The 25,909-nt window shown below is 40.2% G+C and overlaps 2 protein-coding genes across 3 annotated transcripts in view; one reads left to right on the forward strand and one right to left on the reverse strand.

The window, feature by feature from the left end:
- Trpc5 (transient receptor potential cation channel subfamily C member 5) overlaps positions 1 to 25,909 on the forward strand; it is a 310,345-nt gene that overhangs the window by 268,504 nt on the left and 15,932 nt on the right. For both annotated transcript variants that reach the window (XM_057759928.1, XM_057759929.1), the window contains exon 7: positions 3,944 to 4,139. In XM_057759928.1, coding sequence (XP_057615911.1) covers positions 3,944 to 4,139 — 196 coding nt within the window. The remainder of the gene's footprint in view (positions 1 to 3,943; positions 4,140 to 25,909) is intronic.
- LOC130867766 (60S ribosomal protein L11-like) lies at positions 15,265 to 15,814 on the reverse strand. Its single transcript, XM_057759930.1, has one exon. The coding sequence runs from the start codon at positions 15,812 to 15,814 to the stop codon at positions 15,278 to 15,280; it is 537 nt and encodes a 178-aa protein (XP_057615913.1). The 3' UTR covers positions 15,265 to 15,277.

Raw genomic sequence — 25,909 nt, forward strand, 5'->3', positions numbered from 1 at the left:
TGAAATTAACCTGTATACCTTGTTCCTCTGGTTCTTTTTTCCTTTTCTTCTGCATATGTTACTTTCACTCTTACTCCATGACTGGCTATCGGATGGCTGGCCTCTAGCATCCTTCTCTCCTCTGTTGCTCCTTTCTTATCTCTTCCAGATTTCTCCTTATACTTATACTCTCTGCCTGCCAGCCCCATCTATCCTTTCTATGCTTTGCTATTGGCCATTCAGCTTTTTATTCGGACCAACAGGTATTTTAGACTGGCAAAGAATCACGACTTCACAGAGTTAAACAAATGCAGCATACACACAGGTCACACACCTTAAAATAATAGTCCCCAACACTTTCCCACTGGTATTAGAACTTGGTTAATACGTTTATCCATTTCTGTGATGATTTTGTTATAGAATAAGTAATGCCCCTATAAAGTCAGCTGACAATTCAACTGTTTCTATAAGTCATGGAGTTTCTTGCCAGTATCTTTCTAAAATAGTCTTATCCATTGTATATACCAGGCCCTCTTACCTTTTCTGGACCCAGGGTCTCACTTTGTAGCCCTGAGTGTCACAGAACTTCTTATGTAAACCAGGCCAGCCTCAAACACACAGAGATCATTCTGCTTCAGCCTCCCAACTGCTAGAATTAAAGGCAAATGCCACCACCCCTAGTCAAGTCCTTTATTTCACTTGAGCATGCCATTCAATAAGCCAGCCTCTACTGGTGACCAGATCACACTGTGACAATTTGTGTGCCCTTTTAAGAAGTTCTTTCTATCCACCATTGAGGAATAATGTTCCTCATTACTCTCCTTTTCCTCTTCTTGTACCATAAGGTGGATTTTACATTCTCAAATGTATACTTTTATGGAATCGTTGTATGAGCCAATAGAACAAGTAGCAGTGAATTGTGTGTCAATATTAACCACTGAAATTTTACTTTTTGCAGATGTAGAAGTAGGTGAAGGAACTTAACATAGTACATTCAGGAGATACAATTAACTCAGAGCTTATCAATGCCTTGTTTATGGCATTATTGTCTGTTGTGCAATCAACAGATACTGAGTATTTTCTCTATTTGAGTATATTCAGTTTCTTACCATATCTGATGCTTCAGGATGTAATTTCTATGTATCATAGTTGTTTTCCTTTTTTCTGAGCCCTTGATGCCTTAACTTATAGCATCTAACTGCTGTCCTAGATTTTTGCTCTATTACTGGTGTCCTCATGGTCCTAGCTTCTAATGTGGAAAAATCACTTGTGCTGTGTCCTCTTAGCAGAACTAGATTTCTGCACCCCGTATCTTCTCTATAATTTTAGTCTTCTGATGGACTGTGGAATGCATCATATTGCTTAGTTCTGACTTCCAGTCTCCTGGATATTCAGAAGAGGTGGTAAGAATGAGGCTCAGATGGCAGAGTGTGTGCCTAGTTTGCATAAAGCCCTAGGTTCTTTACCCCCAGCATCGCATGAATCAGGACAGTGGCATAGATCTGTAATCCCAGCATTTGCCATTTTTTTTTTTTTTTTTTTTTTTTTTGCTTCTCATGTTCTGGCCCCTGAACTATAGACTCCCATCTTACTATTGATTCTCAAATGCCTCATCATTTCATATTTACTTGCATCAAACAAAATGTAAGCTTTGAAATGGGGATAAATGTAAGCTTCTAGAAGTTTAGTACTAGAACAGAATGGCACCTCTCAAAGATTGGGAAGAGAAGGAGGGAGGAGGGACAGAGGGGAAAGCTTGGTCAATGGGAACAATGGTGCACTAAAATAGGAGCAAAATGTCCTGGTGTCCTTGTTCTCGGTAGGGTGACTCTAGATAAAGCTAATGTATATTCCAAACTGGCTAGAAGAGTGGATTTTAATGTTTCACCTCAAAGAAATGACAGATGCTAGAGACAGTAAAGATGGTGATTAACCTGATGTGGTCAACACACAGAATCCACCTGGATCAAAACTTTATCCCACAAATTAGAATAATTATTATATGTACATTACAGATGCACTAAAACAACCCAAAGAGATAAGATCTTTTTTTTTTTTAAAGAAAACAAATTCCTGGGTTTGAGGTATAGTTTAGTGGTAAAGCATTTACATGCATGTGCAAGGCCTTGGTTCCATCTTCAGTAATGCAAAAAAAAAAAAAAGCCGAAGAAGTATGAGTGTAACTTTCCAATTTCGGACCGTCTCGCATAGACCATGCTGCCTCCAAATCCCTATGTAGTCGTGGATAACATTGAACTCCTGATACTCCCGATACTCCAGACTCCACCTTGCAAATGAAGAACTATACGCTTTGAGCAAACTGAAAAAAGTGTATTCATTCTTAGATTCGTTTTTCTTATGTTCTGCAATTCTTTGGACTTGGGAAATGACTTATGTGCCCCCCATGAGCTAACTGCACTGTATTGCTGTAGGCAGATTTCTGAATGCAAGACAGATGAAACCCCAGGTGCCAAAAGTATATCTGCAAAGTTCCACATTTGGGTATGGAGACTAAAACAGGAAGCAATAATTTGCAAAGCCATCTAATAGAGACTGATGTAATGGCTTGGCGAGGTCATGCAGACCTGCCCTTGAATTCTGGCTCAGGACTTGCTAGCTGAGTGTCCTTGAGCCAATCAATCTCTGAATGTAACATCATCAATAACAATAAAGATTTTTAATTTATTGGTTTCTTATTTATTAAAAAGTCGATATTTCCTCCACAGATTTTGAAATTCTCTAGTCATCATATAAAAAAACCTTCTTTAGGGTTTGTCCTTAAGGTCCCCATCACCTGTTTTTCCCCTTTATTTGCAGTGCCACATCACTTTATAGATTAGTAACCAATATTCTATTATAAAAGCTACTGATTTTTACAGTAAAGTTTTATGAGTCATGATAATGTAGTCATAAAAATGGAAAATATGCCAGGATGTTTAATCCTAGCAATCAGGAGGATGAGGCAGGCAAATCTCATTGAGTTTGAGCCCAGTTTATACATGAAGTTCAAGTGAGCCAGAAGACCTTGTGAAGATTTTTTAAAAGAACATGTAAAAGCTGTTTCTACAGAGAGATCTTAATAATACTTAATGTATGTACCATTAAAATATATAACTTATTATTTTGAGATTCATCAAGCTCTTCCACCGAGCTTAGTACCAACTGAGCCCCATGAGACCCATAAAGTGGCAGTTTTTGTTTGGGGTAAAACTCAGTGGTAGAGATCATATTTAGCATATGTGGGGCCCTACATTCCATCCCCAGGACCAAAACAAAAATAGAGGGAGAAGACAACTTGCCCTTATGTACTTACTCAATGAGTGAGAGAAAGCAAGAGCCAATTGAAATTTCAACCTAGTGCAGTATAGTTCAACATAGCTTTACTTTAAAAGTTTTTTAGCATTTTTAATTACACACAGTGATGTGTGTGTGTCCTTATGTCAGTGTAGACCTATGAGTGCAGGTGCCTACAGAAGCCAGAGACCGACTCCCTGGAGCTAGATTTACAGGCTGTCGTGGTGTGGTCCTAGGAACTGAATGTGGGTCCTCTAGAAAAGCAGCAAGTGCTCTTAACCATTCAGCCATCTTTCTAGCCCCGCTACCTCCAACTTGTAAAGCTCCATATTCTTTCACTCTGAATATGCTGACCCCAAATAATTAGGAAAGCAGTCGATAACATGGTCTGAAGGTGGGAAAGGTGGTTAAAAGAGGAAGTGGCCCGTGAAATAAACTCTGAGCATTTTTAGGTTGCCAGTACACTGAGAGGGGAGAGATAATATCCCAGAAAGAAGAACAAAGTGTTCAAATGCAATGTCCTGGCTACACTGTTATGGTAACAAAGAGACTAATATGCATGAGCATGCCAGTCACCTGCCCCAAATCTGACTGCCCGTATAGACTACCTCATGTTTCTTCTTTTACTCACATTATTCATAGAACTACTCTGTTCTCACATCTCTTTCAGGCTCTTTGAAACCCTCCAGTCACTCTTCTGGTCTGTATTTGGCCTTTTAAATCTCTACGTCACCAATGTGAAGGCCAGGCACGAGTTCACCGAGTTTGTGGGAGCTACTATGTTTGGAACATACAACGTGATCTCCCTGGTAGTGCTGCTGAACATGCTCATTGCCATGATGAATAACTCCTACCAGCTTATTGCCGTGAGTAATTGTTTTACCATGGGGATTCCTTGGGTTTCTAGAGAAGGCACAGTGATGTGGCGCCCATTGCAAGCTCAATGAAACAGTATGATCATCTCAATGAATATACATTAGTAAATTATTAATCTGCCTTCTTTCCAGAAAAATGCTGTTTGTAGCCTTAGTCTACAGAAAGTCAGTAATCTAGATTGGGTTACTGGATTTGATGACTTTCTTGCTATCTGCTGAAAATGTTTTAACATATTTGAGACAATTTTTTGTCTTGGTAAGGAAACCTCAGGGGATATATTACAGTGGGCTACTCAATTTTGCACCTCACTTATATTCTGGATAAATCCAGTTGATCTGTTCATAACATTGCAATCATCCTTCCGAGATTCAGAGTTCGATTGGGAAGATAACCTTCTTGGAAGAATAGGGGCTATTTTGTTTTTGATACAATGTCTCATAATGTTTAAAGTTGCATTAAACTCACTGTGTAGCTGAGAATGACCCTGAACTCCTCCATATCTCAGGTCCTGAAATTACAGAAGTGCACTATACTAATCAGTTAATAAGAGGGGCTATTTCTTGTTAAAGTAGAGATGAGTAACTGTACTCTACCATCAGATCAATCTTCTTAGATTGAGCTTATTGTTTTAATGACAGGTGTCATTGTATAGACCAGACTGGTCTCTAATTCCCAGTCCTCTTGCCTCAGCCTCTGGAGTACTGTGGTTGTAGGCATGCACCATGACATCTTGAATCTTGCATTGCTTAATTTTTAGTGCTATTGGGAGGTAATAGAGCCTTTAGTAAGTGGGGCTTAATGGGAAGTTAGGTCAATGGGAAGTATGCCCTTGGAAAGGATTATAGGATCCTACCCCCTTTCTCTTCCTCCTTGCTCCCTTGCTGTCATGATCACCTGCCCTGCTGTGCTGGTCTGCCACCAGCTGAAAGCAACCATTGACTGAAGTCATGAGCCACAATAAACCTTTCTCTTTATAATTTGATTTTTCTCCTATACTTTCTCACGGTGACACAGAGGTGAATTTGTAGAATTTTTGCCATTGGGGATTTTTTTTAAGGTGTAAAATTGTCCGCGAGGGTACTTTAGGTCATAGATGCTTAAATGACTGGCTATAAAGGGAATGGGAGTATAGTAGAAAAAATTAAAAACCAAGGACTGTAGTCTTGGGACTGTCTTTTATCATCAAGTCAGCTTGGGTAACTTATTTCCCCTTCTTAGACCTCTGATTCTTGATCCCAAAAGTGATGTGTTGCATTGGTGGTGAGTAATACCATTGCCAGCGCTGTGAGCCTGTGTTTACAAATCAGGATAGCACAGCAAGGTCCTTCCTAGCTCTGAAATTCTATCCCATTGGTGTCAGGAAACAGAACAATACAATATAGTTCAGCTTCATTTCTTGCCTCTCATAGTCTCTCTCTCTGTTCTCTCTCTCTCTCTCTCTCTCTCTCTCTCTCTCTCTCTCTCTCTCTCTCTCTCTCTCTCTCTCTCTCTCTCTCTCCTATTCTCCCTTTTTCCCTTTCTCCCCTCCAAGTTCACCTTCATTCAAATCCAACTAAACCAAGAACTTTGAGATGATTTATGCTCACGCCTAGTCTGTTCTCTACAAGGGATAAGACACACATGGAATCTAAAAGGTTTCTTTTTTCTGCCTACAAAGGCAGTTGTAGTTATCTCACTAAGTATCTAGCAGTTAATTATTCCTAGTGACAGAAAAAAAAAGGTAAAATTTTCTTGTCATCTAATATAGGGTTTCAAGGTGCCCCACTGAGAGGGGTGACATTTTCTAGCAAGAATGAGAATCATCAACTCTAGCTTTTCGTCACCACCTGCTGGTAGCAGGTTGGGTTTTAATACTCGCTGCTTCTGCACCTGAACAAAATACCTTGATTCCTGTCACTAAGGGCCTGAGTAGGTGGCCTGAATGGGGCCTACATCATCTCACACATCTGCAGTCGAAGCAAACCAGCCTGAATCCTCCCCGCTGCTGTGGAATTTCCTGTTTGTATATTTACAGCATTTGGAAATGAATCCAATTGGGTGTTAATATTGGGCAAACTGGTGGCACAAATACCCAAGTTTTTCCAAGGGGTAAAGAATAGAAAGTAGATTTCATTTCATTTGTAATATTTGTACTTCAGCCAGGTGACGGTGGCACACACCCTTAATCCTAGTACTCAGGAGGTAGAGACTAGAGGATCTCTGTGAGTTCAGGGTCAGCCTGGTCAACAGAGCGAGTTCCAGGACATCAAGGGATACACAGAAACCCTGTCTTGGAAAAAGAAATCTCTACTTTAGAACTGTCCCTTTAGAAGGCCTCTGTTATAGGGATAAAGACTTTAGGAAGAGAAAGCACTGGAGACACTTATCTTCTCCTTCAAAGGGTACCACAAGCTGCCTCAACCTTGGTAGGAATTTGAGTGTCAGCAAATATCACTAGGAAATTATTCAGTGTTTATTCTAGTTCAAAGGTTAAGAGCCACAGCTATCCCAGGAGTGTTGTGGTCTTTATCAGTGCTTCATGAAGGATTAAGATACTAGGGAAGTGGCTATTTTAATAGCCAGTTGAATCTAAACAAGAAAAAAATGTACAAATGAGAAAACATACATAAACTTCTCATAAAATGCCAGCATTCAGAGTCAGGTTTTGTCATGTGGCCCATGTATTTCTTCCTTTAACATTTTCTTCCCAGTTCTGAAACAAATGTGATTTGAGCTGTTAGTCACCTAATGACAGTTTAAAGGTATGGGTCCTGTCTCTTCCTGAGATCAAGTAAGCAATGAAAGGTTTCATGAGGGCAATGCATGTGCCTGAGGAAGAGTCAGAAGGGATACCAACAAGAAAACGTGATTAGAAGCACAGAAAATGTCACCATCATTATGGTTTTGCAAAGGCTCAGGTCTGGGCAGCAGCTCCCAAGTCAAAGATACCAGCAGCCTCCATATAAAAAAAAAAACTACCAGTGGACTTTCTGGGGATGAAATAAATAGCTATATTTGTATTTCAAGAGAGCAGAAGACAATATAACCCCACCTCCCAGCCATCAGTCCCACCAAACAGTTCAAACTCTGAAAGCTGGGCTGAAGTTAATCAGCGATGGACTCCCGTTCCAAGTGAAGGACTTGTTCATTTCAAAATGCATTAGGGAGTGCATAGCAATCCAGAAACTGACTCTTTCTCACCCCGGTTTCTGCTTTTCTATGATACCAAACCACACTGAGGGACCTGATCCAGGACTACCACATTCATGAAGGAGAATGCAGATATGCCCATCCATCAAATACATAGAAAGTGTTCCCGCCCTTGGGTAATGTGCAATGTATAAAATAGCTGTTAGTAGTCTATTTTCATCAGAAACTTACTTTTTCTTTCTTTTAATTTATTTATTTATTTATTAAAGATTTCTGCCTCCTCCCCGCCACCGCCTCCCATTTCCCTCCCTCTCCCCCAATCAAGTCCCCCTCCCTCGTCAGCCCTAAGGGCAATCAGGGTTCCCTGCCCTGTGGGAACTCCAAGGACCACCCACCTCCATCCAGGTCTAGGAAGGTTAGCATGCAAACTGCCTAGGCTCCCACAAAGCCAGTATGTGCAGTAGGATTAAAAACCCATTGCCATTGTTGTTGAGTTCTCAGTAGTCCTCAATGTCCGCTATGTTCAGCAAGTCCGGTTTTATCCCATGCTTTTTCAGAGCCAGGCCAGCTGGCCTTGGTGAGTTCCCGATAGAACATCCCCATTGTCTCAGTGTGTGGGTGTACCCCTCGCAGTCCTGAGTTCCTTTCTCGTGCTCTCTCTCCTTCTGCTCCTGATTTGGACCTTGAGATTTCAGTCCGGTGCTCCAATGTGGGTCTCTGTCTCTGTCTCCTTTCATCGCCTGATGAAGGTTAATATTCAGAAGGATGCTTATATGTTTTTCTTTGGGTTCACCTTTTTATTTAGCTTCTCTAGGATCACGAATTATAGACTCAATGTCCTTTATTTATGGCTAGAAACCAAATATGAGTGAGAACATCCCATGTTCCTCTTTTTTGGGTCTGGCTTACCTCACTCAGGATAGTGTTTTCTATTTCCATCCATTTGCATGCAAAATTCAAGAAGTCATTTTTTTTACCGCTGAGTAAGACTCTAATATGTATATATTCCATACTTTCTTCATCCATTCTTCCATTGAAGGGCATCTAGGTTGTTCTAGGTTCTGGCTATTACAAACAATGCTGCTATGAACATAGTTGAGCATATACTTTTGTTGTATGATAGGGCATTTCTTGGGTATATTCCCAAGAGTGGTATTGCTGGGTCCCGGGGTAGGTTGATCCCGAATTTCCTGAGAAACCACCACACTGTTTTCCAAAGTGGTTGCACAAGTTTGCATTCCCACCAGCAATGGATGAGTGTACCCTTTTCTCCACAACCTCTCCAGCAAAGGCTATCATTGGTGTTTTTTATTTTAGCCATTCTGATAGGTGTAAGATGGTATCTTAAAGTTGTCTTGATTTGCATTTCCCTGATCGCTAAGGAAGTTGAGCATGACCTTAAGTGTCTTTTGGCCATTTGAACTTCTTCTGTTGAGAATTTTCTGTTCAGCTCAGTGCCCCATTTTATAATTGGATTGATTAGCCTTTTACGGTCTAGTTTCTTGAGTTCTTTATATATTTTGGAGATCAGACCTTTGTCTGTTGCGGGGTTGGTGAAGATCTTCTCCCAGTCAGTGGGTTGCCTTTTTGTCTTAGTGACAGTGTCCTTTGCTTTACAGAAGCTTCTCAGTCTCAGGAGGTCCCATTTATTCAATGATGCCCTTAATGTCTGTGCTACTGGGGTTATAGAAACTTACTTTTTCTATTACTGCTATCTACGGAGACTCTACCCAGAACCCTGAGCTAACCGCCTGACCTGCCAAGTCTCATTTTTTCATCCTTAGCCAAAGCTAAGAGAATAGAGTTTTTCTAAGATGTCAAAATTCAGTAGCTACCATTTAATAAATAAGCAATAACTGGCATATGGTCATACTTTTATCACTGTAACTATAGTAGTGTTCACCATTCACCCTGGGCCACACATTATATAGATGTATTCAGTGCATGTTATCTCATTAAATCATCACACTCATTTTATGGGGTGTTGTTATTAATTTCACTTTGTAAATGAGGAAACTGAGGGAAAGAGACTGAAGTGGCTTGCCTAATGTTTCCTTTCTGATTAGCGTGCTTAAGTTATACACATTAGTGAGTCTCAGATAATATTTCATGGCATGGCATGCACTATACAAATCCAGACTCTCTATCTAAGCTACCCTTCCTCCATCTCCAGCAATCACTATTCTGCATTTGGGTCACCCTTTCTTTAAAAGCATGCACTTGTGAAAGAGAATATGTTCTACTTGCATTTCTAAATCTGGCTTAGTTCACCTCACTTAATGTCCCACATTTCCATTCATTTTGTTGCAAAATAAAAGGTTTTCCTTTTCTTGGTGGCAGAATAATACTCCATTGTGCATATTCACCACGTTTTCTTTACCCATTCATGTGTTGATAGGCACCTAGGTTGATTCTGTATTTTAGCTATTGTGATAATGCCACAATGAACATCTGGATGTAGATATCCCTTTGGTATGCTGATTTCATTTCCTTTGCGTATATGTCCAGAAGTGAGACAGCTGGATATTATGAATTCCATTTCTCTTTTGTTGAGGAGCCTCCATATTGTTCTGCATAATGGCTATGCTAATTTTCATCCCTATCAACAGTGCAAGGGAATTCATGTTTTTCTTCACAACAGCATTTGTTATTTCTTGCCTTTAGTTTCTGTCTTTTTGTTTTTTGTTTTGTTTTGTTTGTTTTAATAGCCAAAGACAAATTCACAGTAAGGCCTCCTGATCCAAATTAACAATATCATACCTCCTCCTTTTGGCCTACATCCTGATCAAAGGCCCTGATGCACACAGTATATTCAGCTTCTATCTAAGCTCAGCCCTCCTTTCCCTTGGCTGGCTTGCTGGCTCCAGGCTTCTAACCAAAGGGATCCTGTAGGGGGACTTGCTTGTTTCCGCAGTGTCGTCTTTGATACACCTGTATGCTCAGCACCACGCCTCCACCTCCAGCTTTCTTCTTCTCCTTTAAGGTGGCCACCAGATGTCAAGCAAGTTCTTTCCCCTCTCCTCTGCCCTTATTTCTGCCAGACACATGGCCCGCTATGGTGAATTTCATGTTTACTTTCTTAAGACACAGTCTTTTGGTTTTATGTGTATGGGTTTGGTCTATATACATATATATGCAGTATGTGCACTCTAGATGCCCTCAAGGACTGGAAAAGAACTTACTGGAGTTACAGTTATTAACAGCCAGAGTAGAACCTGGGTCCTCTGGAAAAAAAACAATAAGCGCTGCTGGTCCTGTAGTAACTGTGCCTCCCCCGTCTGTGGCTCAGGCCTTTAATCCCAGCCCTCAGGCAGCAGAGGCAGCCAGATTTTAGTGATCAGTGTAAGCCTGGTAAACACAGCAAGTTCCGGACCAACCAAGGCTGCATAGTGATACTTTGTCTAAAAAAAAAAAATAATAATCATACCCTGTCAAAACAAAAACAAAACAAAGCCCATAGCCACAGAGAATAAGCAGGCCACCAAACTCATGACAAGGACTCATTATCTCGCACATCCTGCCTTGGGACACCTCAGCCCTCTTTTCCAAACAGATCTTGCATGCCTAAAACGTCTCTGGAAATTATATCCACACCAGTAAATGAACCGTCAAACCTGGTGCTCCAGGACTGGAAGTTGAGGCACTCTCAGCAAAGTCCACAGAGTTAGCAGCAGCTGTTATCTGCTCAGATTGCCGGTCTCTGCCTGGGCTTGGTTTGGATCTCCCCCTGGTGGTCTAACTTAGGAACAACATTTTCTTCGTCCCATTGCTGCCTGGCCTCAGATTTTGTCTGCTAGCAGCTGGGAGGGTGGGTATCTGCTGAGGACCAGAACAATTCACCTTGAATTTCTCACAGTACAGGGTAGCAGGATCCTGTTGTGCGCCAAACTGTTTCCAACTGTAAGTGTAGCCTGTGGTGCTTGCTGCTGCATGCTAAGAATTTTAGTGACTGACAGAGCAGCAAGGAGGAATGGCAAGAATACACAAAGAGCCGTCATTTTCTTTCCTGCTATTTAAAGGCAACCTAACAGGCAACCCGGGCTGCTTCTCCGTTACCCAACAGGTTGCCTGTCCTGGGTGTTTATCAGTAGCAGAAATAATTCTCATAAAAATTTCATCTTGGATCCAACTAACAGAAACAGGACTGCTTATGCCAGTCACCAGTTAGTCCCAATGCCTCTCCCTAAGTGCCTGAGAAAGCATGGGGAGAGACAACAGCAAGAAAAAAGTGATTGGAGACACCAGAAATATTACCAGTTCCCGAGCCAAAGATGCCAGCAGCCTCCATGGAAGTCAGCAACTGGTAGTAGGCATTTCAGATGAGTTCCAGGCTGAGATTCAGAAAAAAAAGCGCATCTCCCTGGACATTGGTCTCAGGATGTTCTAGTCATAAGTTAAAAATTACATTGGTAGACAGTTCAAATGCCCATGGCCCAGAGGTCCTTACCAAAAAGTGTGGTTCTTTATAGATTTTTGCCTACGCTCACAGTCCTTTTGGGTGCCATGCATCTTTTGACTAGAACAACAAATGATACAAATATTCTTGAGGGGTTTTGTTTGTTTGTTTGTTTTGTTTTGTTTTGTTTTGTTTGTCTGCTCGCTTTTTCTTTTGGTGTTTAAGATAGGAACTCACAGTGTTGTTCCCACAGATAGGCCTTGAACTTTTCATCCTCCTGCCCACATCACCCATGTGCTCGGGTTACAGTTGTGTGGCCACAAATCCAGTGTCTGTTTGGGTTTTCTAAACTAAATATGGTATTGGACAAGGTTCAGCAGCTCTAGGAGTCTCACTGCTTTTGCTGAGGATCCAAAATGGGGCAGACAGCTCACACATGCCTGCGAATCTAGTTTCTGGGGATATGATGCCCTCTTCTGGCCTCCGTGGACATAAACACACACACACTTTAAAACAGGTTTAGAAAATATAAAATGTTCAGTTCTGAGTTACCGTTAAGAAAGCCTTTCTCAGGCCAAATTGGTGGTGGTGTATGTCTTTAATCCCAGCACTCAGGAAGCAGAGGCATGGGGATCTCTGAATTTGAGGCCAGCCTGATCTACAGAGTGAGTTTCAGGACAACCAAAGCTACAAAAAAAAAAATTGTCTTGGGGAGAAAAAAGCCTTTCTCTTCCTGTGATCACCAGAACCCAGTGGCATAGCCTTCCTCAATACAGGCAGTAAAGTGGGCAGGGAGTGTTGACAACACAGGAGCCAAAATACTCAAAGGAACATCAGGGATGTTGGTAAAGCTGCTGGATTTGGTTTATTATTTTTATTTATTCTTCTCTCAATAAAATATATCCTGACCACAGCTTCCCCTCCCTCCTCTCCTCCCAGCCTCTCCCCTTCATCTCCTCTCTCCACCAGATCCACTCTACTCCCTGCCCCCCCCCAAAAAAAAGCAGGCCTCCCAGGGACATCAACTGAGCATAGCACAAGATAAATCTGCTCTTTTAAAGAATGACAAGGGAAATAGCATGATAAAATAAGAAAAGAATAACCTCTCTCTCTCTCTCTCTCTCTCTCTCTCTCTCTCTCTCTTTCTCTCCCCTCTCCTTTCCTCTCCTCTCCATTCCCAGTCCTTTCTCTTCCTTTATGTCTCTGTTTGCATCATAAAGTTTGGCTGTCATTTGCTCTCCTTTTCACTTTTCCCTGGGTAACACAGACAATGAGATGCATAGTTATCTCAAAGGCTCTTTTAATAATAGTGGCAAATCAGAAATCTCCAAGAGTGGAAGAAAAGAAAGCATTGTAGGCTTCTTCATTCATTAAGGAATCAACACTTATTAAAGAAGACTTAATTAATGGGTTTTAAACACTCTCAGTTACCTATCCAGTGTCCATGACCTGGATCTAAAGAGGACTGCCTGGTACATCTTCTAAGAGATAATGCCATGGGGTTTTGCTCATACAAGCTCTTACACACATTTCATACAGGCAAACTAATTGTTGTAGAGATATTTTAAGGCAGAGGGTCTCCATTCTAACCAGGACACATGTTCTAAAATATTGTAGGCTCTCATTTTTCAATGTGTTTGAGGACTGGAGAGACAGCTTAGCAGTTAAGAACACTGACTACTCTTCCAGAGGACCTGGGTGAAAAGGGACGCTTAAAAGAAACCCCACACTAGCTCAGAATTGAGAACAATAGAGGGCTATTTATTTAGGGGTAGACTCGCAAATCACAATCCTCTGCTGGAAAAGAGAACAGCAACTTAATCCCGCAGCGGGGGGGGGGGGGGGGATGCACACTTTACATCTGCATAAATAGTAGAAGAGGCCCCTCCCAAGTGGGTGGGTAACTTAAAGGCTACTGGCAGTAGGAATTCCTACAGCACCTGGGTTCAATTCCCAGCACCCACATGACAGCTCACAACCATTTATAACTCCAGTCTCCGGGCTTCTGACATCCTTGTCTAGCCTCCATAGGCACCAAGCATTCAGATGGTGTATAGACATACATAGTAGGAAAAACTCCCAAGTACACATAAAAATAAATTTAAAAGAATGTAAATGTATCTGGAACATGAGTAAATGAATGGCTTTTAGTACACAGTGAAGCCTAATTTTTTTTATTAAAAATTTCTACCTCTTCCCTTCCTCCCCCTTCCCTCCCCTCTTCCCCTCCCCCTCCCTCTCCAGACCAAAGAGCCTGAAGCCGAATATTTTGAAGCACGGAACATTTTAGACAAAGCTGATCAAAACTCATTGTATTGTCCTCTAGCCAAGGGCTAGTGACTATATTAATTACTTGTCATATTTTTTTGACAAAATACCTGGTTTCTATTGCTGTGAAGAGACACCATGTCCATGGCGACAGGAAAACAGTTCATTGGGGCTGGCTTACAGTTCACAAGTTCAGTCCATTATCACAGTAGAGCATGGCAGCATGCAGGCAGACATGGTGCTCAAGAAGTAGTTGAGAGTCTTACATCTCGCAGGCAATAGGAAGTAGAATGAGTGTCCCACTGAGCAAAGCTTGAACAAAAGAGACATCAGAGGCCACCGCCACAGTGACACACTTCCTCCAACAAGGCCACACCTACTTCAACAAGGCCAAACCACTCCCTTTGGGGGCCATTTTCTTTCAAACCATCACATCTGAAAAAAGTAAATTAAGGAAGTATTTATTTGGGATCTATCATGGAGACAGGGACTTAAGGTAGCTAGTCTCATTGTACCTGCAGTCCATAAGAAGAAAAGGATCACTTTTGCCTTTTAGTCTAGAACCCCAGCCGAAGGAGTGGTGTTTCTAATATGAAGTTGTGTCTTTGCATCTTAACCTAATCTAGAAATTCCTTTACAGACATAACAAGAGACTTGTGTCCTAGGTAACTCTATTCTATGAAACTGACAATATTAGGCACTGCAGTGAATTTTCCTGTAAAGGGCCAGTTAGTAAATATTTTAGAGTTTGTGGACCATATGTTCTGTCTCAGCTACTCAGTTCTTTTCTCATAAGCCAAAAGTAGCCAAAGGCAATACATAAACTAATGGGTATAGCTGTGTGCCAGTAGTTTTTCATTTATGGGCACTGAAATTTCTTTAAATTTCAAGGGGCGAAATATTATACCTTTGATTATTGATTATATTAAAGTGTAAGACAAATATTCTTAGCTTGTGATATATACAAATACTAAGTAGCCAGTTTTCCAATTACATGGCTGATTTCAAAATACATGTCTCTTCAACCTTTGCAGATCAAAGGGATCATGGCTTATGTTTTCTTCATATTCCACTGATGCCTAGAAAAAAACGGGTTCTACCTACATATAGTATGTCCTAAGTAAATATATTTTTGAATTGATAGAAAAATGCTTTGAGCAATCTCTGATTTATAATTTTTCAGCCCTGCTTAAAAAATGGATAAGTGGATTTATATTCATTACAAGTCTTTCAATAGCAATGATAGGGGAGCTATCTAACTAGAAGAAAATCTACCTCAATTTTAGATTTCTTTTTTTTTTCTGAGAAAAAATTTATTGGCCTTTTGGATAAAATTTATTTGCCAGGAAGGATGATCCCATCATACTTCTGCTGGAACCAGCGCATGGCTTCCTCTTTGCTGATTCTGTGTTTGGCCCCAATGCAGCCTGTCCTGCGCTTCTTGTCTGCAATGCTGAAACCTGGCCTGCCCAGCACCACATAGAAGTCCAGGCCGTAAATCCCAATGCTTGGGTCATATTTGATGCCCAGGTCAATGTGCTCTTGAATCCCAAAGCCGAAGTTCCCAGTATCTGAGAAGTTATTTTTCCGCAACTCATACTCCCGCACCTTCAGGCCTTTCTCCAGAATCTCTTCTGCCTTGGCTCCACGGACAGTACAATGAACAGCAATCTTTTCATTTCTCCTGATGCCGAAGGACCTCACGGTGTACCTAGCTTTGGAAAAAAAAGGTGTCTGACCTGTGAGCTGCTCCAACACCTTGGCTGCCCGGGTCAGTCTGTCCCCGCTCTCCCCAACACAGATATTGAGGCAGAGCTTGCGGATGCAAAGTTCCCGCATGGGGTTCTCCTTTTCACCTTGATCTTGTGACATGATGGAGACCAGGAAGAGAGAGCAGGACTTCCGGCCCCGTCTCAATTTTAGATTTCATGATAATAATGAATACAGTTCCCAGTTTTAGTCCCTGGCATCAATAATACACAAATCATTTATACTTAATACAGTGCTGTCCACTTTGTAAAACACGCTTGCATATGACTTTGACAATGTTGTCTTCATCTTACAGATAAACAAGCTTCTTTTTTTTTTTGAGCTGAAAGCCTGTCTGGTTTATTTATTTATTTATTGTTAATTTTTTTATTATTAAAATTTTTTCTGATTTTTATTTTTTTACTTATTTTTTATTTTATTTTATTTTTTTATTTATTAAAGATTTCTGCCTCCTCCCTGCCACTGCCTCCCATTTCCCTCCCCCTCCCCCAATCAAGTCCCCCCCCCCTCGTCAGCCCTAAGAGCAATCAGGGTTCCCTGCCCTGTGGGAACTCCAAGGACCACCCACCTCCATCCAGGTCTAGGAAGGTTAGCATGCAAACTGCCTAGGCTCCCACAAAGCCAGTATGTGCAATAGGATCAAAAACCCATTGCCATTGTTGTTGAGTTCTCAGTAGTCCTCATTGTCTGCTATGTTCAGCGAGTCCGGTTTTATCCCATGCTTTTTCAGAGCCAGGCCAGCTGGCCTTGGTGAGTTCCCGATAGAACATCCCCATTGTCTCAGTTTGTTGGTGCACCCCTCGCAGTCCTGAGTTCCTTGCTCGTGCTCTCTCTCCTTCTGCTCCTGATCTGGACCTTGAGATTTCAGTCCGATGCTCCAATGTGGATCTCTGTCTCTGTCTCCTTTCATCGCCTGATGAAGGTTCATATTCAGGAGGATGCCTATATATTTTTCTTTGGGTTCACCTTCTTATTTAGCTTCTCTAGGATCATGAATTATAGGCTCAATGTCCTTTATTTATGGCTAGAAACCAAATATGAGTGAGTACACCCAATGTTCCTCTTTTTTGGGTCTGGCTTACCTCACTCAGGATAGTTAAACAAGCTTCTTGTAAATGTTGAGACATGGCTGAGTTCATGTGGCAAATTTGTTCATCCCTTCCTTCTTCGCACAAGTGCACGTGAGAGGCAATGAAGTAGAAGTCATTGTTTTTGGTGCTATAGCCACTGGTGGGTTACCCATGCTCCATTGGATAACTTCACACCCATGTGCACATAAGTAGCTTTAGTTAAATCCATTTGCTTACAAAGCCAAAGAAAGTAAAAACTAATAAAAAAAAAAAAGACAGCCGGACGGTGGTGGCGCACGCCTTTAATCCCAGCACTCGGGAGGCAGAGGCAGGCGGATCTCTGTGAGTTCGAGGCCAGCCTGGTCTAGAAGAGCTAGTTCCAGGACAGGAACCAAAAGCTACAGAGAAACCCTGTCTCGAAAAACCAAAAAAAAAAAAAAAAAAAAAAAAAAGACATAAAAGTGGGATGAGGATGTGGTGGGAGGTGAGAGGAAGACAAGATGGGGCTGAGAGATGAGTGTGACCAGAACATACTACACACTTACACACACACACATTTTTCGAAGAATAGATTAATTTTTTAAAAATCTCCTTTCTTGTCATGATGGCACACACATGTAACCCCAGCACTAGGGGGGTGAAATGAGGAGGAAGGTGAGTTCAAGGTCGTCCTGAGTTATATTTTGAGACAGTCTCTCTCAAAACAACCTAGTGACCATAGCTGGGAAACATGATAACCAGCAGTTTCATGGGGTTAGACCCATTGCTATAACCACTCATGTAGTTTGAAAGGATAAAATAGGCTATCATAGGGCATCAGTACTAGACTGCGAAGGATGCTGTAGGCAGGCAATGAGTTATAGCTGGAAAGTTTTCTGCCCCTGATGTTCTGTAGCTGGGTATAGGCACTTGATTTGAGGTCAATAAACCATTTAAACTAATCCCCAGTAGGTTTCAAAATGAACAGTTCATTCTAATCACCTAGAAACCTCAGACAGGACAGGCTGATTGAGTGTTGAACAGGAAATTAACCTCTTCCTAGACTACTACACACATGTGGTAAGTTAAGGGAGGGAGGCTGGGCTTGAAAGAAACTGAGAACCATATTTTTGAATATTCTAGTATTTTTTTTAATGAATTAAAACAAAAATGAAAATCCAGCATGGGCCACCATGCTAGAAATGTCACCACTTGAGAGACTTAAGAGAGGAAGGTTTCTGTGAATATGAAACCAGCCGAGGAACCTCATGTTCCAGGCCAGCCTGGGCTACAGAGACTTCATCTCAGAAAGAAAGAAAAGAAAGAGGGAGAAAAGAAAGGAAAGTGAGCATGTATAGAAAGGGAGAGAGAGTTAAAATTACAGTACCTTTAAACTATCTTAAATTGCATTTTACCCTATAGGACTTTTGCTAAGGTCCACAAATCTGCATTTTAACAGTTGGCCCACATGATTCTGATGAAAGGCAATAGTTAAGACACAAATCCCAAATTCTACCAGGAGAAAATGGCATCCCAAGTGAGATTGACATCCCTTGAGATGGCAGAGCAAATGAATATTCTCACTTCTTTTTAGGGTGTGCATGTCACAGTAATTTTTGTAGCTTTCTCTATCAAGCGGAAACAGAGCTTGTTGTCTGTTCAAATGAAGGTAGAAATTGATAATTAGTGCAAAGGATCCCAAAATAGCCCTCTGATGAGTTGTCCCTAAGGCCAAAGATTCCTGGGAACAGCCTTTTGCTTTAGGGGTTATTATTAGCTCTGCTCTCCCTGGGTTGGTGCTGTTTTCCCCTCTGCATTATGTTAGAACTTTTCCAATTTGCTAAGCAAGATGACCGCTGGCAGGAGATCTGAGAGAGTGCTTGAGACTGTCAAGAACTCAGAAAGAAGCTGGCCCCATAGTTTTGATTGTAAGAAAAATAACCTTGAGATTGTATTTATTGAGAAATGTGAAAGTGAGCAGATACGTTCATTCCACCAAGCTCCATGTGCTTCCACTCTGAGTGGGTCGGGAACCTCAGAGGGTATGTTCTAGCATCAGAGTATGTTGGATCCACACAGCAAAAGGAGATAAAGCAAATAGAAACTGTGACCAGCTCTGCAGGAGATGATGATCTCAAAGACAAAGCAGGGCACACAAACGGATTATAACACACCATTAAATTATCACGGAGTCCACATGATGATAGCACAACAGTCCTAAAAGTTTGGCAAGTTGGAAAGGGATGGACCACTATGCGGTTGAGTGACTGATTTTTGAAAATGTTCCAAAGTCAGAGTTGAGTCTGAGGGAGGAAAGCAAAGAGGAGTGGGCATGACCAGCAGACATATGAAATAAACAAGATGAGACCCAATATATAATTAGTCTACCATATAAGGTTAAAGACTAGTCCTGTCCTGGACAAAGAAAAAACTCCTTGGTATATTTAGGGAAGGTTTAAATGAATGTGTCAACAATAGTCACATCTATAATAATCCTGCAGCTCAATTTGTACCAAGGTTGAGAATGAAATCAGCATCTACACACCACATTATATTATTCACATTGTTCACAAAATCAGTATGTAAATACTCACCTTTTTTATTAACCAGTGGCTCATACCATTATGATCTATTATTTACTGGTGTTTAGAATTCAGGGGCTACCCAACAACCCCAAGTAGTGTGCCCGGTTACTTGCTACATTCTACTTGTTCAATACTGGAACTGAAAATTGACCAGGTGGACATGTATAAATTGGTATACAATAAATGAATGAGAAGAAAAAAACTAGTTCAAAGATTATTTATAATAACTTCTCTGTCACTTGCCAGCATCTTTGGTAATTCCCAACATGAGGCTGCCTGAGCGCTAAGGGGATGGGATAAGAGTGATAGGAATGGGTTTCTGTCATCTTTTCTCCATTGTAAGAGGAGCAGCTGCAAGAAGGAACATCAGAAATACCCCTAAACTCAACAAAAGTTGATTGTGACTTAGAACTTGGCCCATCACATATTTGCATTCTTTGCCAAAAGCAAATATATTTCTCCCTAGACTTGCAGCAAATTACTTTTTTACATTTTCTATTTAATTTTGAGATTATAATATAATTACATCACTTATCTCTTCCCTTTTTGCCCTCTAAACCCTCCAGTGTAATCCTCCCTGCTCTTATTTCAAATTCATGACCTCTCTTTTTCATTAAGCAAATTGCTTTTTAAAGGACAGAGCTGCTTATATTTTTAAACATGTACCAAATCCCAGGAGGCTTAAAGTACTGGATCAGGAGTTTGAGGCCAGCCTGAGATACAGAGAGACACTGTTTCAAACCAACTAAACACACACAAACAGACACACACAGAGACATACATAAAAATACAACACATACCCCCCAAAAGAGCTGTACTCACATAGGAATTACAAGGGCAAACAGTAAGACAAATGATTTCCAAATATCAGAGTGTCTAGCCAAATTATATCAAAGAGTAACTGAATATGCACAGGAATCATAGCATCATTCTTCCTTGTGTTCACGTGATATATATATATATATATATATATATATTCATGGGTATGTGCACATGAGCATGTGAAGTACACAAGCACATGTGGAGACCAGGGGTTGCTGTCAACTGTAGTCCTTGATCATTCTCCATCTATTTTTTGAGACAAAGTTACTCATTCAACCAGTAGCTCATTAAGTCTTCCAGATTGGCCAACCATTGAACTCCAGAGTCTCTCCTGTCTCCACAAATCCAGCACTAGGATTACAGGCAAGAATCATACAATTTTATGTAGGTCCTGGAATCCAAATGTGGGTCCTCATGCTTGTACAACAGGCACTTTACCCTTCTTCACATCTCCTCATATTCTCCCATTTTGAAGATGTCTAGGAATAAAATTTTGCATTTGGAAATACAATTCAGTTCATTTGAAGAAACACTTATTGAATGCCTTCTTCATTTAAAGAACTATGCCAGATATACAAACGTATTTCCAAGATTAGCAGGGTCTCTTCTCTAGGGTGTCAAAATGTGCGATAACTCAAGGTTTGTTCCAGTATTTTATGCTCAGAACTAACACATGACATAGCTCTTCCTTCATACCAGTAATGTAGTAAGTAGCATATGGACTTTACATTGACTTTAACAATATTTTAGCTTAGTACCTATTTCCGACAGTTTTAATGGTTGAGAAGACCATAACTCAAAGACTTAAGTTTATTGGTCTGAAAGCATACAACTAGTAAGTGGCAGAGCTTTCTTCCAAACCCTGGTTGAATTCTCAAACTCTTGCCCACTTCACAATAGCAGGCTTCTTCTCATCACGCTGATACCTCCTGTAGCACAATTAATAAAAACTCAGAGAGAGAAATTGGGGTTCAACCAGAAGGTCAGAAAAACAAAACAGCCATCCACTGGTTCTTACCTCTACCTCAGTCCGAAATGGCAACCCTGCCTCCAGGAATCTCGGAATGAGACTGTGTTTGTAAGCTGTCTTGTCCCATTTCATATTCCTCTCTAGGGCTGTGATTAAAGATGTGCACCACTGGGATTAAAGACATGCACCACCTGGTTTCTATGGCAAACTAGTGTGGCTACTGGGATTAAAGGTGTGTGCCACCACTGCCTGGTCTGTAAGGCTGACCAGTGAGGCTGTTTTGCTCTCGATCTTCAGGCAAGCTTTATTAAACTATAAATGAAATACCACTACAACTTTCTGTCTTTGCATCCTAAAGTAACCACACCAGCACAGCCTACCAGAGTCAAATTTCATCACAGTCGTGTGCACATTTGCATGCACAGTCTATGGAAGCTCTCTCAGTTCAAGCTCTCATGAAGGGCACTTGCTTTTGTTTTTCACTTTTCTATTAGCTTAGAGAGAATCAGGCTTTCTGATAGCATTGTCAACAAAAGTCGTTTTTGTTGTTTCTCTCCCTCCTTGTTCTGTTCTGTCCATCTCCCACGCAACACTGAGCACTTCAATTCCAGTAGCTTCCTTTTGACTTTTATGTCACACGTGACGTGACCACTCTTCATTCTTAGCCTCTTTTGTCTTCTTTTCAAGGACTCCCAACTAGTTTTAGAGTCAATAACTTACTCTTGCAGCCCCTTATTTACATATTTAAACCACTGTAAGTTAGGATCCACATATGAGAGAGAATGAGGTTTTTTGGTTTTTTTTTTTAATTTTATCTTCCAAAGATTTGGTCACCTCAGTCTTAAGATTATACCGCCAAGATCCATCCACTTTTCTGAAAAATTAAATGATTTCAGTATTTTTTCTTTTACAGCTGAAGAGCCCTCAGACTTTCATTTCACTGATGAATCTGAAGAAACAAAACTACATATTTCCCTTAAATTTTTCAGTTGAGATCTAAGATTTATATAAGTTTAAACAGTAATATAGGACATAAATTATGGAACATGGTAGACTCACATTTAAAATAAAACTTTTCAATTCCTCATTTGAGTATTTCTAATGGAATCAGAATACCATAGTTACTTGTTTTGCATAACCAACCACATGTTTAAAAATAAATGGTTTAACTCCTTCTGAAAGGCAAAAAGCCTCCATTACCCTTTTCCTTGAATTTTTATTTGTATTACACATAACCACATTTATTACATTTAGAGGATCTTCTTTTTGATTACCTTGTCATTTGTTATGACAAACTTAAACTAAAATTTAAGTTTTACTCTCAGTAATCATAAGGTAATGTTAAAATTATTCTTTTGAATTTAGCTATCATTCAAGTAATATGAAACTGTTCAAAGAAACACAAATACTATACAAATTTTGATAGTCACCAGACATAATTTATTTTTATTGAAAATGTATTTCTTAAAGATATGAACGGGGCTTTTATTCCAATTAGTTATTATAATCACTGATGAATACAGAATAATATTCAGAAAGAGTAGTCAGCATCAATTATATATATATATATATATATATATATATATATATATATATATATTGGTTTTTCGAGACAGGGTTTCTCTGTGGTTTTGGAGCCTGTCCTGGAACTAGCTCTTGTAGACCAGGCTGGTCTCGAACTCACAGAGATCCGCCTGACTCTGCCTCCCAAGTGCTGGGATTAAAGGCGTGCACCACCACCGCCCGGCCCCATCAATTATATTTTATAAGAAATAGTTTTTATCTGTAAGATAGTTTTATTATGCTATTGTCAATTCTTTCAGAGTTTTATGTCAAATTGTCATATAATAAATTTTTCATAAAATAATATTGTTAACAGTCTGTCATCTGACAGCTTGACTGGGTTGGCTACAAACCTAAATGAATTAGAAACCATGCACTTTTTTTACTACGATAGCTCTGTAGTACAGCTTGAGATCAGAGATGCAGATAACTCGGGAAGTTCTTTATTGGACAGGAGGCTTCTGGCTATCCTGGGTTTTTTTTTGTTTTTCCATATGAAGTTGAGTGTTGTTGTTTCAAGGTATGTAAAGAACTATGTAGGAATTTTGATGGGGATTTCATTGAATCTGTAGATTGCTTTTGGTAGGGGGGCCATTTTTATTGTTAATTCTCCTAATCCATGAGCATGGGAGCTCTTTCCATCTTCTTATTGGGAGGAGTGGAAGAAGGGGACACTGTGGCTGAAATGTAACACATGAGAGGATAATTTTAAAAGATTTAGAAACCATCTGACTTAGAAAAGACTTGTTGGGGCCAAGGAGGACTCCGTGGGAAAAGTTCTTGCCCTGCAGGCATAAGAACCTGGGTTTAATCACTATGGTGTGGACTAGAGATAGTGAGATCAAAAGAAGAGGAACTCTGGGGCTTTCTCTCCAGCCAACAGAGCCAATTAAGCCAGCTCCAGGGCCCACAGAGAGATTTTATCTTTAAAAAAAAAATGTGATCGAGGAAGACACCAAACATCAACCTCTACTCTCCACATGCATGCACAGATGTACATGTGAAACACAGACACACACACACACACACACACAGAGAGAGAGAGAGAGAGAGAGAGAGAGAGAATGAAATGAAAAGGGTTTGTTATCTAGTATCACAGTCATTGAGTCATTTGGTTTCTCACTTTATGGAAATGATCCTGTGTTTGGTAGTGTCAAAAATGAACTCCCTGGCTACTATCTCCTTAAGCAATTTTCTTTCCTTGAGAACGGACAGGACCTACGGAACCACTTTTGGGATGAACAATGTGGGGACTACAAGTAAGAATAGGAGATTGGATGTTTGAAGTCACTGAGAACATCTTCAGTGTTCTCTCTTAGATGTATGAAGTGAGAGATGTATTAACTAGATTAACTCATTTAACAATGCATATGTATATCAAATATTCCGCACACCATAAAAACATGCAACAATAAATTGTCAATTATACTTTTCAAAATCTGGGTATAAATGAGAAAAAAATTGCAAGGTTAGGCTATGAACATATTGGCTTTCCTCTTTTCTCACTGGTTAAAGACATTTACAATGCTATGAATTGCCCTGGAACATGTGACAAGGAACAGAGATTGTACAGTCAACAACCAATAAGCAGCTAAGTCCTTCAGTCCAATAGACAATGAAATACTGAACCCAGCTAACAACTATGCAAGTGAGCAATATGAAGCCTATCAACCACCACTTCCCAATACTAAAATCAAGGTGTTCTCAACCTCAAAGATAGATATCGCCTCAAAGTAAACGGTTGGAAAAAATTTCCAATCAAATGGACCTAAGAAACAAGGGGATGTAGCTATCCTAATGTCTAACAAAATAAACATTAAGCTAAAATCAATCAAAAGAGACAAAGTAGGACATTTCATATTAGTCACAGGAAAACTCCATCAAGAGGAAATTTCAACATCTATGCCCCAAATATAAGGGCACCCTCATATGTAAAAGAAACACTTCTAAAGCTTAAATCATACATTAAACCGCACACACTAACTGTGGGAGATTTCAACACTCCACTCACACAACTGGACAGGTCAGTCAGACAAAAAATGAACGGAGAAGTAAGGGAACACCAGGCAGTGGTGGTGCACGCCTTAAATCCCAGCACTCGGGAGGCAGAGGCAGGCGGATCTCTGTGAGTTTGAGGCCAGCCTGGTCTACAAGAGCTAGCTCCAGGACAGGCTCCAAAGCTACAGAGAAACCCTGTCTTGAAACACACCCCCCCCCAAAAAAAAAGAAAAAGTAAAGGAACTAACATATAATATGACTCAAATGGACTTAAGAGACATCTATAGAATATTCCAACAAAACATAAAAGAATATACCTTCCTCTGAGCACCTCATGGAAACTTCCCAAAAGTTGACCACATACTCAGTAATAAAACAAACCTCAACAAATACCAAAGAATTGGAACCACCCCATGTATCTTATTAGATCACCATGGTTTAAAATTAGAAATTAACAGCAATACTAATTACAGAAAGCCAACAAACACATGGAAATTAAACAATGCTCACCTGAATTATCAATGGGTCAAGAAAGAAATAAAGGGAGAAATTAAAGACTTCCTAAAATTCAATGAAAAGGACCACACAACATATCCAAATTTATGGGACACAATGAAAGCATTGTTAAGAGGAAAGTTCATAGCACTAAATGCCTACATAAAGAAGCTAGAAAATCCCACACTAGTAAAATAACAGAACATTTTAAAACTTTAGAACAAAAAGAAACAAACTCACCCAAGAGAACTAGATGGCAGAAAATAATCAAATTGAGAGCCGAAACCAACAAAATAGAAACAAAGAAAACAATACAAAGAAGCGAGACAAAGAGATGGTTCTTCGAGAAAATTAACAAAATAGACAAACCTTTATCCAAACTAACCAGAATGCAGAGAAAGAATATCCAAATTAACAAAATCAGAAATGAAAAGGGGGACATAACAACAGACACGGAGGAAATACAGAGTAATCATCAGGTTACATTTTGAAAACCTGTACTCCACCAAATTGGAAAACTTAAAGGAATGGACAACTTTCTGGATAAATATCACTTACCAAAATTAAATCAAAACCAGATAAGCAAATTAAACAAACCTATACTGCTGAAGAAATAGAAACAGTCATCAAAAGTCTCCCAACCAAAAAAAAAAAAAAAGCCCAGGACCAGATGGTTTCAGCTCAGAATTCTACAATATTTTCAAAGAAAAACTAA

This window comes from Chionomys nivalis, chromosome X (genome assembly GCF_950005125.1).
Source record: "Chionomys nivalis chromosome X, mChiNiv1.1, whole genome shotgun sequence".
NCBI lineage: Eukaryota > Metazoa > Chordata > Mammalia > Rodentia > Cricetidae > Chionomys > Chionomys nivalis.